The sequence below is a fragment of the Aspergillus sclerotioniger genome (assembly GCF_003184525.1).
Source record: "Aspergillus sclerotioniger CBS 115572 chromosome Unknown BO94scaffold_9, whole genome shotgun sequence".
Taxonomy (NCBI): Eukaryota; Fungi; Ascomycota; class Eurotiomycetes; order Eurotiales; family Aspergillaceae; genus Aspergillus; species Aspergillus sclerotioniger.
In genome coordinates, this window is record NW_020290999.1 from 459066 (window position 1) to 476880 (window position 17815).

The 17815-nt window shown below is 50.8% G+C and overlaps 3 protein-coding genes across 3 annotated transcripts; 2 read left to right on the forward strand and 1 right to left on the reverse strand.

Moving 5' to 3' along the window:
* Window positions 1-4649: 4649 nt before the first annotated feature.
* On the forward strand, window positions 4650-6521 carry BO94DRAFT_544820 (uncharacterized protein; the record flags this gene model as incomplete). Its single annotated transcript, XM_025613202.1, has 5 exons — window positions 4650-4742; window positions 4796-5000; window positions 5066-5488; window positions 5546-5728; window positions 5791-6521. 5 exons carry the CDS (start codon window positions 4650-4652, stop codon window positions 6519-6521), a joined length of 1635 nt encoding a protein of 544 aa, XP_025469168.1.
* Window positions 6522-7857: 1336 nt separating this feature from the next.
* Window positions 7858-11879, forward strand: BO94DRAFT_462245 (putative leucine permease transcriptional regulator (SAC3); the record flags this gene model as incomplete). The annotated part of the gene is made up of 6 exons (XM_025607964.1): window positions 7858-8391; window positions 8467-8646; window positions 8704-9664; window positions 9811-10738; window positions 10802-11181; window positions 11242-11879. The coding sequence occupies 6 exons, from the start codon at window positions 7858-7860 to the stop codon at window positions 11877-11879; spliced, it is 3621 nt and encodes a 1206-aa protein (XP_025469169.1).
* A 637-nt stretch (window positions 11880-12516) lies between these two features.
* Window positions 12517-16252, reverse strand: BO94DRAFT_618237 (uncharacterized protein; the record flags this gene model as incomplete). Its single annotated transcript, XM_025616843.1, has 5 exons — window positions 12517-15182; window positions 15238-15625; window positions 15683-15731; window positions 15785-15914; window positions 15997-16252. The coding sequence occupies 5 exons, from the start codon at window positions 16250-16252 to the stop codon at window positions 12706-12708; spliced, it is 3300 nt and encodes a 1099-aa protein (XP_025469170.1). The 3' UTR covers window positions 12517-12705.
* Between the last annotated feature and the right edge of the window lie 1563 nt (window positions 16253-17815).

Consider the following 17815-nt stretch of genomic DNA (forward strand, 5'->3'; position numbering starts at 1 on the left):
GTCCCCGAAAGCCCGTTGTTTGCCATGGCCAAGGAGATAAGATGGATGCCGCATTTGTTTGTCCCTGACATACATACATGGTTCTTTTGCTCGCATATAATCCTGGTAAGGCGTCCTTCAAGGTTCCTTGTCAGGACCAACCGAGGTAGGTAAAAGCAAGACAAACACCGCCTTTGGGGAAAACGGTACTTTCGCTTGATGAAGCCGTGCTATTCGACACACTTGTTTGATTGATGTCTAGTACTCCGTAGTACTAGCGACTGTAGCGATGCTACCTGCCCAGTGCCTAGAGATACTCCGCACTAGACATGATTAGCCAAGAAGGATGAAAGCATTGACTTTGCGGGTTCCCGAGAATAGAAAGAGCACAGACGAACCACAATGTGAAGCGCGGTGAAAAGTACCCTTCCACTACCACTAAGATTAAAGTCTCGGGCGGGTTTCATCTGGGATTCGCCCTAAGGGAATTTCTGGGACGCGGATCGGACGTGAAGCCACCATCCCGGGACCTCTTATCATCGTTGCCAATTCCACGGTTCAGGTCCCTGGGGGCTGGGTCGTCGCAGATAGAGGGTTGGATCAGCCCGGGGCAACTCAAACCTTAGCTTAATGTACTTCGTGAAGTAGTAAGAAGTAGATGTTTTGTGTGACCCTATGCTTTTTGCTTTCTTTGTCGGGGAAAGTAGTGGCGTGTTACTAAGGTCGTGCTGGTGGGGTTGGTTGTCCTCCACGGCTTGATCGTACACGGAATACTCCGTACTCTGTAAGCGATAGCTTGATAGACTGAGAGAGGCACAGTGATTAGCATACTACTACTAGATACTCTCTGATGGAGGCATTCGCCGCCCTATGTGCCTATGTGGTCCGGAATTAATTTGCGATCTGGACAATTCCAAATTCTCCTGTCTTTCCGATCCCCATTACCCCAACAATCGGAGATTATTCACTACAAGATATTGCTAATTGCCCACTAGGTGTTATAGTTAGATTGGTCTCTGCCACTTTGGTAGAAATACATCGCTACTCTCCACCTGCTAAGGGACTACGCCGTACGTACTTTGGGATCCCGTCAATAGTTCGAGATTCTGTTTTACATCCACACGGCCCGAGAAAGCTCCAGCCTATCTACTTCTACTATGTACTACCAAAAGTCAACGCCAAATCTACCGTCTCCAGTCCCTTGGGCCATGCGCAAGCCCAAACTCTCCCAGTTGGTAGATCTTCGTGGTATGGGTGGTATCGTGGCTTGCTATTGGCCCACTTGCCACAGCCACTAATTCGGGGCACATCTCCTCAGATCCGCCCCTTGGTTCTTCGCGAATTTCGTCTATCGTAATTTAGTAGTACATCTCTCCAGCGTAATCTATCCGTATCTCGGCTGTAGCTGTCATGCCGTGTTGGTTTGCTAGGTTGGATGTCATACATACAAAGAATGAGCTTACGTCCATGTCTATATCCTTTGTGCTATAGTACAAGGGACAATATAGGAATGCTGGGAGCTTTAGCGCTTCAGTACCCAACCCAGCTTAGGAATGAATGTGACCTCGTGCTCAAGCAGTCTTACAACCTTCTTATCATCGCATTCGATGTGGTATGGACCCTTACTAAGGCGCAGGAGGCGATCAGCTGATAATGGCGGCGACTCGGCGAGCCCGAATTGGATCACCACTCGCGAGACGGAGTATACGTAGCAGTCGTGTACATATGTTTCATCTGCGCATGAATGAACGTAGGTAGAATGATACATATGTACGTCGGCAGTAGAATCCGGATGCTGCTAGAAGTATCCCCGATGATCGTGGCGCTGATTGATGGAACACCCGGATTTAGTATCCATAACTGTTTCGTGGACGAGAGTGTGTCTCGTCCATCTGTATCATGTAACATGTATGCTTTGATGTGGTGGAGGACTCCCAAATCCAGAACCACCCAAGTATACTCCGTACTCCGCGCTTCATGGGATTTTCCATTGTCTGGCCCAAGCGTGAGCTGTGTGGGACGGCCCTGACGATATGCGCGGCCTGTGCGTAACCGGGTTCTTGTGTGTCCCGAGCATCTCTGGGTCTACGTCTCGCCATCCAACATGCAAGCCATTCAACGAGGTTAATTAAGGGGGCTTTTCGTGACTTAGGACCAATTCTAGCCTGTATGGTATGGACTTTCACTTCGCGCCGACTGCGCTATCCTAATAACTGTAACTGCGTTGGCACGGACAATTCATAGCACCAATTCCAATCACTGTCACTGTCACTGTCATTGTCATCCATCCAGAACCGGGGGGTTGGTTGAGGTATGAGAAAGGGAGAGGCGTTGCCAGAGGGTCAGCTAGATACTTCGTACATGGCTGAAATGACGGGAGAGTGTGTCACTGGATAGAAAACCGGTTCCAGTTTGGTGGGTGTGAGATCTACCAATCATGGCGGTCCTGGGTGTGCAAAAGTCCCGCGCTGAATCGGCGTCCCGGGAAGCCTATCCCTGAAGCAAGTACTTACGGTAGGCAGTAGGCACAGCTTTGTCTGTCGCTTGTAGACGTTCTACCCTTGAGTGGCGGTTAAAGTGCTCCTGAACCAACTTCAACGCTAGTGGCCCAACTAAGTAAGTTCTCCCTCTGCCAGCACCGGCCGTTTTACACTGGCAGGCATCAAAGATCGGATGGGAATTGTAGAAATTATGAGGGTTTTGTCCTTTCCCGCTCTAGGGAGGTTGTACTTTCAGTATGGGTACGAGCTCGTAACAAGAAAGTCAGCCCCCCCTCCAGTCCCCTCCTCCCTCCCTCCCTCCCCCCCCCCCCCGCTCAGCTGCCCCGGCACTAGCGAACCTGAATGATCACCACCCGCTCGAGAAGACCTGGCGGGTATTCAGTGGTAGTAAGTACTACCTAGGATTCTGAGATGTCTCCAACGACCACGAAGTAGTTCGCACGAACCTCCAGCTAATCTGAAGCAAATCACCGTCGCACCTACAGTTGTTCGGTCTCCTGGGGGTTGTGGAGTGTCATCAATTATCAATGCGCCACCGGGTTCTTTCTGAGTGGCCCGCTCCGAACAAAGCCCTGGGCTGCCACAGCCCCGACTGGGTGGTCGATCTACAAATAGTAAGTAGTAGTAAGGTACTTTACGGAATATAGTACGTACTTTACTTAGCATCGCGATTGCAAGTACTCCGTACGTCTTAGTAGTACCTCCTATCTAGTAGTAGTAAGGTGGGACGGAAGCAAAATTGTTTTCGGCCAAAATTAATAAAAATAAAAATGATAATAATAATAAAAAGAAAAAAGTTTTTCCCACGCCCGAAAATTAAAATCAAATATTATAACGCTTAAATGGGAAAATCAAATATGCGGAGGATAAAATTAAATTAGGAAATACTAAAATGATAATCCTCAGCAAAAAAAGAAGGGCCACAATGCCCCTACTACTGCACGGCCTTACCAAGAACACCCAGCGGCAGATGGGTAGGTAGATTGTGTGTATCCATGCTTTTCTAGTAGCTGTCCGTTAGTGTTTCGGCTTGATACATTCAAGGATTATCCATGCTGCTGAAAGGCCAAATCGGGATGGATTGAATGACAGCCCGAGGAAGAGGGGACCACCAAGTGGGTTTGGGTTCTTTTGTCGTAGATGCAATCTCGATCCATCAGTCGCTATCTAGCAGGGTAGGCTGGGAACCTGGGAACCTGAGACGTCCCCAGTCAAAAAGTCCACTCTGCGGCCTTCCCTTCTTCTTCCTCGCTCTCTATACTTAAGGGCCTGGAGCATCCAGATCCTTTGTCCATTCTTGACTTCTCTTTTCCTCATCACTCCTCTCACCCATTTGTGGCCTGCACATCTCCTGCTTGCCTCACATCTCACTCGGCCCTCAGTATATATACTCGAAAGTCTGTGCCACCTGACATACATCCACACCCACATCTTTGTGTCACCACCCTGATCCACTCCCATCCCGGCGCAACGGCGGAAGTACTTTGGTGTCACCTTTCCTCACGGGCTACCGGGTCTCGATCTCCTATCTAGTACACCAGCTTCGGTTACCAGCAGCTTCCTTGCAAGGTCTCCTATACCACCTCGAGTCACCGATTGCCAATCACCCAAAGGTGTTTGCTCTTGCTTCCAGGTGAGTAGCTGCTTGTTATGCAACCCTTTCCCGATTCTCTCGATTTGGTGGATGTTTGCGTGATAGTGCCATACTTTCTAGCGTCTGTATGGTTGGAATATCACACCGATATCACCCCCCCGACTTTGAGTTTGCTGGTCATGTTGGATCCCTTCCGACACCTTAGCTCAATGTACTTTTCTGCATCAATGGTGGTTTTCGAAAAGATATAACCATTAACTGATCCGCGGAAGTTGGCAGTACACTATCGTTCCCCAATTTGTGGCATTGCAGCACGTCCTATCTCCGTCCGCTGGATCTTCGCCATAGAGATATCCCCTTTTCGCAAGACTTCGAATACACATACAAAGCAGAAGCAGTCCACGATCACCGAAAGACTGTTCACATTCAACTCTGAAAGTGTTATGCTTTGAACAACCGGGATTTTCCTTCGACCTTGAACTTGTGCTCAGAAACCAGAACCGTTTGATCCACAACGGTTTTTCACTCTCGATACAAGCTTTTGAAGTTTCTCAGCATTTTGTCCTAACATCATCATGGTATTCAACACTCCTCTTCCGAGGACAGGGCTCGGCAAGAGACCCTTGTCCTCAATGAAAAGCGATGGCGCTGGCTGGGAGAATGCTCCTGTGAGTAATGAGGCTTGATGTAGAATTCATGTGCTAACCCCTTGTGATCAAAGACCATGTTACCTCCCTCGCGCACATCAGTCAACCTACCCTATGATCACTATGCTCTGATCTACGTGGATAACATGGGCAAGCTTAGGGTGGCCGAGTCTCCTTCAATTCAGAATCATCATGCGACCATTTTCACTTCCGAAGTGCGCGACAGTTTCCTGGAGATCCTTGGCGCAAAGATTGGATATCAAAAGCCTACCCTTCAGAGTAAGCGCTCCTGTCTCGCATAATGTCAGCATGGGGAGCGATCGTCTAACTTGGAGAAAATATAGGCATCAACCCAGCTGCGCTGAGCTATGACCGTTTTGAGGACGCATCTTGCCACCGTCAGGGAAAGAGGCGTAGACTTCACACCCAGAATCCAGTTCCGGTCATCCAGAACCCTCGACCCGATTTCTCTGCTTCCCCGTCTGGTGCAGGAGCGAACCGAATTCCGATTGAGATTGGTGATATTGATCGATTGATTCAGTACTACACCATCTCCTTCAGACACTTTCAGCAGGTCAACTGTCGCGTTGTTTCAAAGGCATGGATCAAGGCCATTGAGCCGCGCAAGCAAGTGAAGCACCCTTATAACGGAGGCCGACCTAAGCCCGGAGCGCCCCCCGGTTCCAAAGGTGATCCAGAAAAGACGAAACCTGAGTGGTGGCCTGCTGGTGTGGTACACAGGGAGCCGGATCATCTCAAAAAGGAGGGTAAGTGGCTTCAACTTGTCTTGTTTTGCACACATGATTGTTTACAAATTTCAACAGAGAGAGTCGAACTGTTGGTTCATATCGTGCGCAAAGTTCAAAGACATGACATCAACGCGGACAAGCTTTTGGATATCGCCTTTGACTGTCGAAGACAACTGAAAGAACAAGAGAAATTCGCGATCATTGAGGAGATCTTCAAGGTGCGGAGACTGGAGGAGAGATACGAACGGGGAGAAGTCGGTAAGTACCCTCTAGATTTTCAAACGGAAGGTGTGTGAGTATAAAATCTAACCCCTTATCAGATGCCTCAACAATCGTCTATGTGATGGACCGAGAGGCGCACCCCAAGGGTGACAAGGATGCAGACTCAGTCGCGGAGCCTGAGCCAAAGATTGAGCCGGAAGAGCGAACTGGCCTGGAGGAAGTGGCCATAACCCCAACCCCCTCAGTGGAGGAGGTGCATGCGCCATTCACCCTGGATCCTGTTGACATGCCAGTGCCTCGCCATATGCCGATGGGAGGAGAAGGAGATCAGCTTTTCCCTTTGCCGGAATCTCTAAGCTTTGGAGAGCCAACGGGGCAAGACAGGTCATTTTACGCTCAATCCGGTGAATATCACGGTGACTATTCGAATGCTCTCGTTGAGACACCCACGACACCTGGAATGGCCACACCTACTGAGCAACATTCCTCTTTCGATTTTCTGACCCAAGCGCCCTTTCCGGATGCCAGCACCGTGGAACACCGCCCGGCGGCGATGCCAATGCAACACTCCGTCAGCCAATTTGATACCTGGACGACGCCGTCTTTTAGACAAGATCTGTTCAGCCCTCTTGGTTACGGGTCCGCGACCAGCCATGCCATCCCTCAATCGCACGTGCACTACCACATGGGAATGGGTTCGAATGTCGAGGATGACGGCCTTCCTGATCTGTCTCATGACCAGGTTCCCACCACATATATGGAACCACCCAGCTCCAGGGGGTCTCTCTTCCGCACTGGGTCCTTGAGTCATCCACACTTTGCTCACTAGTGATCAATTGGGAATCTGCCAATCCCTCTTGACCCTTTTGGCCCTAACGATACGTACGACCATGACGAGCTTGTTATTTTCGATCTGTTCTCTCACCTTATACTCTTCTGCTTATCCATTTGTTCAATCGTGAGGAGATGACGTGCCGCCTGCTTTTTTCATTTTTGGACTGGCCGCCTCCTTTACCCGGGATTTTCTTCTTATACATGTTGTTTGTCAGGGTATATATATGTTCGGTCCCACTGGAGTTGGCACCGCTCTATCTGGTTGACAACTATGCATGCCTGGTTAAGCTTGGGGACAAGAGGCAGTGAAAGCGATACTGCGGGTGACCTCCCCCCTCACCGATTTCAGGCATAATTTTGTTTTGGGGTTCTCATCTTTTGTGGATTAATAGACTTTGGAAGCACGGGCGCTCAAGGTGAAAATAAAATACTTCTTTGTGTTGACTTGAACTGTTGGAGGGAGGGAATGTATGTGACAGCAGCGTTCTAGCGCTTTGTGAAGTTATTATGTGGCCTTTAAAAGAATTGCACTGGTTGCTTAAGCATCTTATAACCCATCCTTTGTCCACTGTACGTGTAAAGGTAGAAGTGTCAAGGTAAATGCATGTAATCCCAGGGAATATTCACACCGCCGCGCGGCAGTGGCGCTTGCGCTTGGGAGGGCTTGGCATGCATTGACGCATCCCGCCGCGGAATCGGAGCTTCGCGCTGCGGCCAAAGACATGCCATCCTCTCCTCCCCCAGCTTCCAGACCAGCAGATCCTATCTGGTCCCCTCCGTCCTTCTTTTCTCCCGTTTTAAAGCTTACGACATCAACAATTGTGCGCGTCACATTCCCTCGTGTGCTCCAAGCCAACCCTCCCTGTCCAGTTCGGCATCCCCCACTCCGTGGAGTTGAAGAATCGAGGAGCTCGTACAGCCCGCAGCCGTTCCGTCATCCATCAACTGCTACCGACTAGACTCGAGATAAGAAACACATAGGTACTGCGTCAATCGTCATTCTCTCCCTGCGCGTCATCGCTTTGGGTTGTCGCCCCTTCACTCCCTCCCACATTGACGTTCTCACTACGCATGATCTCATCACCATGGTGTAGTATCATGCGATATCTCCGCAAAGCTGACTTTTTCGTTACGCGCGTGCCAATGATTTTGAAGGGACAGCGCTCTTTAGTTCCACGATCTTCCTACCTACGCCGTTTACTTCAGAAATCCCTCGTTAACCGCAAACAATCCTCGCCTGGAACTTCGTACGCGATACAACACCGAACGCCTGGATCTTACACCGGTGAAAGACAATCAGCTTCGTCCACGGCTCCGCTGTCCACGGCAACATGGCCGGCCCAGTAAACCCCTTTGCCGGCCTCGGCCAGAAAGATGGGCCAGCCGGTTCAGCAGGACGTGGACGCGGTGGATCATCTAATCGCCCTTTTCAACCCAAACACACGAATCCGCCCCGCGATACCAAACCTCGAGGTCGAGGGCGAGGTGCTTCGTCGGCAACAAGAGCCGGACGTGGTCAGGGAAGAGGGGCCGGCCCAGCGAGCAATACGTGGCGTAATAAGTCGGCTTCGCAGCCAGGGCCTGTCGGATCGACTACTTCGCCTTTTGCACAGCCGAAACAGATGGCCCCTACTGTGTCGCCGTTTGCTAGTCAGGTCTCGAAGCAGAGTTCGCCTTTTACAGGGTTCGGTAAAGCATCGCCTTCGCCATTTGCTGCCCCCAGCTCAGATGGGCCCGGTGGTGCCAACAGCTTCACCGGGTTCCACGGCGTATCGTCCCCCAAACCGTCGATTGGAGCAACCGGATCCAGCATTCCTGTGGAGGATATCTCGCTACTCAGCAGTTATACCGAGCGCTACGAACAGGTCAGTTGTGATTGAAATACTCGAGAGTGGATACCTCGTGGAGGGCAGGCCAATCGATACTCATAAATCGAACAGCTCAAGCTCGACCGGACGAAGCAGCGTGAGAAGGCTATAAGGGAAGGACAGATGGCAGATCCAAATCAGCCCACGTCTTTGAACCAGGCTATCACGCCTGTGGGCACTTGTACAAGCATGTGTCCTGAATTTGAAAGGGTGGAACGTATAGTTCAGAAGATGGTCGACAAAAGTGAAAAGGTACTTTCTATTACGGCCCATCTATTCCGGCCATTGGCGCTAATGCCATGCGATTAGTTCCTGCACCCGGCAACAAATTCGCTACAAAATATGGAAATGAAGATGCTCAAACGATTCAGACGGTCTGCGGCCGGCTATGACGAACAGCTTCCCTCGGATATTCGAACGCCGAACACGCTTCTTCAGACCATGAATTACCTGATACGGCACGTCATTGATGGCCCCGAACCTCTCGGGCTCATTCATAAATTCGTATGGGACCGAACTCGCTCAATTCGCAACGACTTCTCCGTGCAGCAGCTCACCCAGGAGGATCATGTGAAAATGGCAGTAACATGCCTAGAGAGGATTGCTCGATTCCATATTGTGTCCCTGCATTTGCTATCGAGCCCCGCGAATGATGAGCCATTCGATCGCCACCAGGAGCGTGAGCAGTTAAACAACACCATGCTCTCATTGATGTACTACTACGATGATAACCGAGGCCGGGTCACGTTCCCAAACGAAGACGAGTTCCGGGCCTACTATATCATCTTCTCCATCCATGACCAGCGGCCTGATCTAGAAGCTCGGGTCCAAAAGTGGCCTGCCGAGCTGAGAAACTCACCGCGCGTCCAAATAGCGTTGGAACTGTTTGCTGCTGCTGGTAATACGTGGGAATACCAGGGTACGCTCGATTCGAAGCGACCGAACGCGATAGCACAAGGCTTTTATGCGCGATTCTTCAACATAATTGACTCGCCAGGTGTATCATACCTCATGGCCTGTGTTGCCGAGATCTACTTCAATCATATGCGCCAGACCGCCATTCGTTGTATCTGGAAAGGATATTGTCGTTATCCTGCTTCCCAACAGCATAAGAATGAGGAATGGACGGTTGATGAGTTCACCACGGTTCTTTGCTTCGACAATCATGAACAGACGGTTCAGTTCTGCGAGGAGCAGGATTTGAAGTTCTCCGAGAATGCCAATGGCGACCTCTATCTCGACTGGGGCAGCCGTCCCGTTGAATCAATTGGTACGTGTCACTCTCGACAATGTGTTCGCTTCGGACCTTGCATCAATTGGTGTCAAATTGGCTTTGGATAGTAGATGGCCGACCTCTCCGTTGGGCATTTCTATCGCAAGCTGGTACTCAATCTCGACTGACCCTTTGAATCACAGCCTTTCAGCCGTCGTCGGATCATTCATTTTCGGAGAAGCATGTTGAGTCGAAGCGGGCAGGGAGAACGCTAGCAGCCATTATCCTCGGACTCAACATCAAAGAATCTGCAAATCTTGGAATGGTCGATGTATCTTCTCTGTCCGAGCGCATTCCTGCGCTGCCCGCTCCCACAAACGAAGACTCGCTTTTCGTGAGCGACGATGAGAATGTCTATATGTCATCCAACATGCAAGTGGCTGAGACCCCGTCGCAAGACGAGAGCCCGCGCGATTCGCCGGCATCCGATTCCAGCCTTCGCAATGCCTTTGCGGGATTCTCGCAGCCGGCAGCCTCCACGGAGCCTGATCGTCCTCCAGCTTTCTCTTTTGCTCCGCTGCCGACTAATCCACCACCGTCCGAGACAAAGGACCAGACATTTTCGTCTCTTTTCCCCTCCAGTAGCCCGGCCAGTATCTATACAGCTCCTGCAACCGCGGCTCCGAACCCTTTCTCGTCTGTCACATCGCCATTTACCCTGTCAAAGAGCCCCCAAGGAGGGGAAAGCTCTACGATTTCCACTCCTCCGCCGGCTAATCAGCAACCGACTTCCATTTTCACCACTACGCCCAAATCTGTCACGTCCAACAATAAAGAAACCGCCCCTCTGTTCCCTTCTCCTACGCCCTTCAAGTTTCCGACCGCCTTCCAATCCAACACGACCTCTACCTCACCACCCAGCACCTCCGATTTCTCTTTCGATGCCAATCCCGGTCAAGCTAATGTGCCAGCTGCTGGCCAGCCTGCTCCTAGCATCTTTGCTACTGCTAAGGCACCATTTACATCGGGGCCACCCAAATCCATCTTTAGTTTTCCCGGACAAAGCACCGGCTCTGCTGAGAGTCCTGCCCAACAACCTCAAGCAGCCCCACAACCTTTTGGGCCAACCCCGTCCAAGCCGACATCTGTCTTTGCGTCAGTATCAGCTCCGAAGAAAACCGGTATGTCTTCCAGAAGCCCTGTAGCATTACTCGGTCCTAATAGTCATGCAGAACCGGCTCCTCTGTTCCTCGCACCGGCGCCGATTGAGCAGTCAGACACGGCGCCTCAAGCACAAGTTGGCAATTCAGTGTTCCAAGGGAAACAACCTGTTCGCTTAGATGACCATGTTGCCCTTCCTGTGGAACACAAAGAACCTCTTGAGCCATCCGCCGAAAAAGATCACACACCGCTCCACAGCGGTAATATCGCCGCGGAACCTATACTTTCATTTGCCCAGAAACCGGGTGCAGTGGAGACTCCCACTGATGGTAAGATATCAATTCAGCCGGATGAAGTTGAACCGAAACAAACACCTATCCTCATTGAGACTCCTGATGAGAAGTCATCTACCGGTAAGCTCTTGATCCTCTTGCCTCCCATATGGCCGCCATATCACTGACGAATCGTTTCAGCATTCGACGATTCGCGCCGCACTGCGTGGTTATCGGCGCTGAAGGAAGCTGCTGACAAGCGGCGGGAGATCGTATCGACCGGTCGTAAACGAGTCCACGAGGAACCTGAAGAGCACACACGTGTTGAAAGCGGACCAAAGTCGCACAAATTGCCAAAGGCAGAAGTACAGATTCCGCAGAAGAAATCCCTAGCGTCTGCTTCAACAAAGCCTTTGCCGAAACTCCCCATACTAGAGCGGATCGAATCCTTGACCTCTAGGAAGCCAGTCGAACCCAAGCCCGAGGCACCAAAGTCAATTCAAGTGGACGAGGACGAGCTCCTTCTATCCGCAGCGCGCATAGCGGCCGAGTCACTACGCAGCGGACCCAAGCTCCTCGACGGCTGGTCTGCATCGTACGAACCCCGAAGCTCGTCTTTCAGCCCCGGAGCCAGTCTCTCCCCGTCGGTTGCATATTCAAGAAGCCAATCACCCCAATCATATGTCAACGGATACGAGGTCTCCCTCGCTCCAGATAAGGATCTCGGACTCGGTCGTACATTATCTCGAACGGAGCAACGGATCCGTATGACAGGAGCCAAGGGATTGGCGTATAAACCATTGGATTTCACCCCTGACAAGAAACGAAAATCACGTTAAAGACTATCAACCAGCCAGCCAGGCAGTCATGTGACAGGATAGGGTCGGATCGCCTCCTATTCGCTTCTTACTAGAATCTTTCAATTCACATACATCTGCTCCTCCTAACCTCTTTTTTTTTTTTTTGCTTTCCAATTTTTCATCATTGATGATCATTTGATCTTTCTCTCTCGCGTCCGTCGGGTCCATGAAGGGGAGGGAGGAGGGAATTGATTCTGGGTATTCGGTTTATACCATTTGCATTCAGCACCGGCGCTTTTGAGGGCTTTCATGTACTTGCTTTTGCTTTTTTCTTCTTGGGGGGGGGGTTATCTTGTTGGTCTGGCTTAGTAACATACAGTTTGTTGATCTTGGGACTTGTGGCTGGCTGGCGCGGGGATTTGATTGAATGTTCTGCATCATGACAAACAGACAGACATGACAGACAAGAAAGAGTACATAAAGTTTCAGACATATTTATTGCTGTGGAGCTGGAATGGAAGCGGGCGGGGGTTTCGGTTTTTTGTTTTCAGGGAAACCCAGAATAAATAACATTGGGAAGAAGAAACTATACATACACATATCCGGCGTGCTGAGAGATAGTACTAAGACGAAACAATTGGAATTCAGATACAATTAGCTGTACTATTTATGTGAACATAGGTCCTAGTCAGTGATATTAGTGACCCTCTGTTGATATACATAAAGGCTTTTCGGACATGCATGAGCCAGACACATCTGTTGTCCTTTTGTAGACTGGGCCCTCGGGAGGTCTATACTAGCGGAATAATATCTCAAATGGGTGTTGCGGTTGGGGTTGTTGGTCGACGACAATACCAGTACTGTCTCACGCCTCTCTCGCATTTTTGTTTGCCTTGGCTTGCATCCGTCGCATGGCTTCTCGATGCAATTCGCTCATGTCCCCGCGCTGCATGCCTTCGGCAATCGCGTTTCCGATATGGATTGAGTGCCTTTGCGATTGACTATAAGGGGGTGGGTTTCGATCCTGCCCTGGAGGGACCATGGAGTTGTTCTGCTTGGCAAGAGGGTTACGTTTATCCTTCAGGTCTTCTTGAACGGATTCTCGCCATGCGGCCATTGCTGCTGGTGTATTGGTGGGGGATGGCCCGTGTCCTTGGCTCCGTCTCGATGTCGAGTAGGGCGCATGTGCCGGCAGTGGGCTTGGGACTGTCTGTTGGTATAGCATTGCGCGACGTTGAGACAGCGGCATGTCGTCCGCCTCGTCACGGATTCGGCATGTAGAAGATCTCCGCAATCCTTCGGTTGGCGGTTGTCCTGGATTGTTTCGCGAGAACGGATCTATGCTGAGCGAGTATGATGACAGTCGATTTCGCATCATGTCCTCTCGTACTGCTATCAGGGGGGCAGGCCCTTTCCATTGAGGCTTAGCGGCCTCGGCGTCCTCTTGGGGTTGTTCGATTGCTGCGGGATTCCCGAACAGGGTGCTCATGGAATAAGCATTGCTGAACCGTGGTTGGGCAGTAGGAAGAGGCGACTGAGAGGCCTTCTTCAACTGATCGGTGTGGGAACATAGATGCAGCTGAGACCCGCTGGAGATCCGATGACTACCACGTCTGCTTGGTGGATCTCGGACGCGAGGCTCTACAGCGGGCGGAGGCTGTGCATTCAACGGTGTCTGTAGCAGTTCCAGTACATTGACCGGCACCGCAGCTTCCTCGACTTCGGGGGAAGATTCTGGTTGTTCTTCTTCGATTGGCTTGATGGGTTCCAGCTCGGGAGCCTCGGCGTCGGCCAGGTGTTTCGCCCACTCGTTTGTGCGATAGGACTGGACCACTCTTGATGTTCGTTTGGGAAGATCTTTCACTGTCTCCTCGTTCAGCTTGGGGGGCTCTTCTTTTGTCGGCTCCGGTTCAATTCTAGGTTGCGGCTCAGGAGACTTGCATTTGCCACGGCTAGCTTCTCGTTTGTTCTCGTTTTCCTTCTGAGATGATGCCAGTGGTGAAATTGATTCTCCATGGGATCTTTGATTCTGTCCATCAGGGGCAGTGTTGGGTTTTTCAGGCTCTCCAGTCTGGGGCTGATCACAGTTGTGGTCTTCCGAGTCCTGTTCCCCAGTGTCTCCGGTTTTGGGAACGCATGCGGACGGTTTCCCTTCTTCACCTACTGGCTCGATTGGAGGTTCATCTGGGGGTGACGAGAGACCATCACTCTTTTCCTGGCCCGCGATGACATCTGAATTTTGTCCAGGAGTCCCATGATTCACCACAGTCAATGCCACTTCCGAAGCTATGCTATGCGAATCCGGATCGAAGCCCTCTTTATCCTCGACTTTCTTGGGTTCCGTTGTGCTGACTGCCGTAGGCTGGGTTTCCTTGCCTTTCTGGATGATTGCCTCATTCACGTTGTTCAGCATATGTGTCTGCTTGTCATGAGAGCCTTGCTCGGGTTCTGCCTGCTGTCGTTCGGCGTCACCGACGGGAGGATGCTCATCCGACTCAGGAATGTCCTTCGTACACCCACGGCTTTCACCCTGTGCGATGAGACCATCAGAATCCGGGTCTACACCCTCATCTATGGTGCTATGCACAGATGAAGTTCCATCGTCAACAGAAACCAAGGCCTCCTGGGACTGAGACAGGGGTAGATCATTGCTTCGAGAACCCTGCGGCATGCAAGATGCCCCGGATGCCCTCTTTGATCGTATTGTCGCAGTATCCGAACCAATGACGGCCGTCATATCAGAGCTTTTGTCGTCTTTGATTTGGGCTGCAGCTGCACCATCGAAAACTTTGATGGGAAGCGAACCACTCTCTTCATGGATCTTGTCGGATGTTTCTTTGGCCGTGCCAGCCTGTTCCCAGTCATGAGCACCTTCAGTCGCTCCCGTCGCATCTGACACGCCATCTTCGTTCGCCTCTCTTTCCCTGCAATCGGAGCAGCGATAGGAGCAATCGGAGGAGTTGGCCATGCTTTTCGAGTCATAGGCATCTCCCTTCTCCATAGCATCCACCTCGTCCGCATGGCACTTTGTGTCATCCGCGAACTCCGACTTGCTCGACGTCGGCTTAGCGTCACCGTACTTTGCTTCCCAGTCTTTGCGCTCCTGAATATTATCCTCTTCCAGTCTTCGTCCGAGCTCAGCCTCAGATTCCTCCTTCTTTCTCTGCTCGTCATCGCGCTTTTCTTTCTCTCGTCGTCTACGTTCTCTGACCACTTTCCATAGCCTCAGCTGAGAGACTGCGCCCAAGATAGCAATAATAACTGTGGCAGCAAGCTCCACACGAATATTCCGAGTAATCGGATATGTGTCCGTGCCCAGCGGGAAAATATTGTCGTTGAGGCCTAGGATACGAGTTAGATTGTCACATAACTCATGGCTGGGAACAAGCCAACTCACCCCATATGTAGAGCCAAAACTCTTTCAATCCAGCCCGGCTAAAACAGTCAATTCCGAGCGCAACAGCTGTACCACCTGAGATACCGGTTGACACAATCAGCCCGTAAGGGCGAGTATGGTGACTGAAGGACATGGCGTAGAATGCGACCGAGATTGCGCCGATGAACCCGCTTTTGGCATTGGTGCCTGTGAAAAGGCCCCCAGGTTTCAGAGATAGCAGCCACATGCTACTGCAAAAGCCCCCGAGCAGGCAGCCAAGGCCCTCGGTTAGCTCTTTGAATACAATCGCAAGTGCACCGAATGTAATGCCGGTAAAGAATATAGCAACAAGATACGCCCCTTGAATAGCAACTCGTACAGGAGGGCTCATGACATAGACAATAAGAACCTAAGTAAAGCGACGATTAGGTGGCAGGCTTATCGAGGTTTCGAGGACAAAACATACCGTTACTCCAAGACCAGTAAGAAAAGCAGTGGACAGAAAAACTTGGACTCTAGACCATCTATAAGCCAGGGAACTTCTACCAGACCAGTGTAGGGGAATAACCTCAAATTGCGAATTCCAATCAGTGCAAGAACTGCTCCCGTGACAAGGAGAAGAAATCCACCGATGCCCAGGGCAGGCGTGACGGTAGGCTGGATCGGAAGAGCATCGGGATCTGTCGAATTCTTGCCATCTTTTGCGGGTTAGTACAGCAGGAACATCGGTGGGGGCATTCAGAAGAAGTGTTAACTTGCCATTAGATGCCTGCGACGTACTTAGAGCCGCTGTAGTTGTTGAAGCTGGAGCAGTGGCATTTGAAGTGGTTGTGGAATTGACCTTTGCTGCCGCATGATTCGTCACGCTCGCTGCTGTCGTATCGCTAAAGGTTTCTGTGGCCGTTGCAGTACTCGGAGTTGCCTCTCTCACAACAAGGCCTCCAAGCCCATGACGCTCCGGGGCAAGAATTTCAGCTGAGACAGACCAGCCAGGCACGAGACAGGCAACCAGAGCAAACAGAGGGAACAATCGCATGGCTATAGTATGAAAGAGACAAGATTGCACAAGAAAATCGGCGTAACCAACAGGCCAGTTCCTGGCCAAACAATGTCTGTGCCTCGATATAAGGGCAGTGGAGTTCAGAATGCTGCCTTTGAAGAGCTCAGTGGCCACTTATCACATAATTCTCATGTAGACCGCAGAAAATTATAAGATTCAGCGTGTTCCCCTAACAAACAGATTCCGAAACATGCAAGGAAGGTGTGTTAATGTGGCGTGGGAATTCAAACGGACTGCTAGATCACACAATGATTTCATTTCCACTACCTATATGTAGCCATGAGGAAGGATAGAATGGAAAGATAATAGCGGGAAAGAAAGGAAAATTTTAAGAAGAAAAGAAAGGAAAAGGAAAAGAAAAAGAAGAATCCTCGAGCTTCACCTCGTACAGCCTCCGAAAAGACTGCTCGTCTTTTTTTTTAGATTTAGGAACTAGGTGATTCCCATCAGATAGCCACGGTCTGCTTAATCGAAAGCCCAAGGAGAATAACGATGGCGAGAGTAGACTAGCTGCATGAAAGATGCGAGCTGGTCCACTCCTTGTCTCCAAAAAAGCAATACCCACCGCATGGTCGTGCATGTTAAATGGAATTATTTGGCAGGGATCCTCCCCTGCAATTCATTGACACTGGGGGTTGTCGGTTAAGCAGGGGGTACTCCATGCGATGCAGGTCGACAACATCAACTGGAGAGCAGTAAACAGGGAGGGACACCTTATCTTCAGGTATATTTATCTATTCAGTCAGGAGCTTGAACAGCGTGTCTGTGACATGAGAACCGTCTGAGGATGGAATTGCTTTTCCTAGACCAAAATTTTATCAGATGCCGGCAACCCTCAAGACTCGGGGGCCCGTACAATTGATGCACGCGTGCGATGGCCAGGTTTCAATAGGACGGATGAACGCGTTAACATACTTTGTCAGTGGCGGGCTGTGACATGTTGAGCGGAAGAAAATGACTCTAGTTGAGGTCTCCGGTCCGGATTAAGATTTTCAATAGAGCACAGACGACGGAGTAACTTGCTTGCAACTATCCAGGGACGCGATCACAGATCGTCGGCATTTCTTGACTAGGACCCAGTATTGCTAGCCGCTCATAGTTAGACCGTTCGTGTGATCGGCTGCAGGAGAGAACACATCTAATTTCGCCCGCGAAGTTCCCAGCCTATCGTGCTTCAGCCTCGGAAGACAATGCCCATTGGGATTTCTGACAAAGACAACGTCGTGCTCTCAATGGACCGTGGTGCTAGCCTAATCTCCGACATGTTCTGTTCCCAGGGGTTCTCCGTGACTATTGACCAGTCCGGCCACACGGCATCCTGGAATCTTAGGAGTTATTTAGAAATGCGGGCTCGACCAAGAGCGAGAACGCTATTATAGGCGGCGCTAAAAGTTAGCGGCCGGGAAAGAAAGCGGAGGAGTCTCTATCTATCTATGGGTTTCTGTCACGGTCGAGCGGTGTCGGGGCATGCACCGTTTGGGATCGAACCATCAGACGGAAACTTTGAGGTGTAGTGATTCCATCCAATCTTCGCCAGCA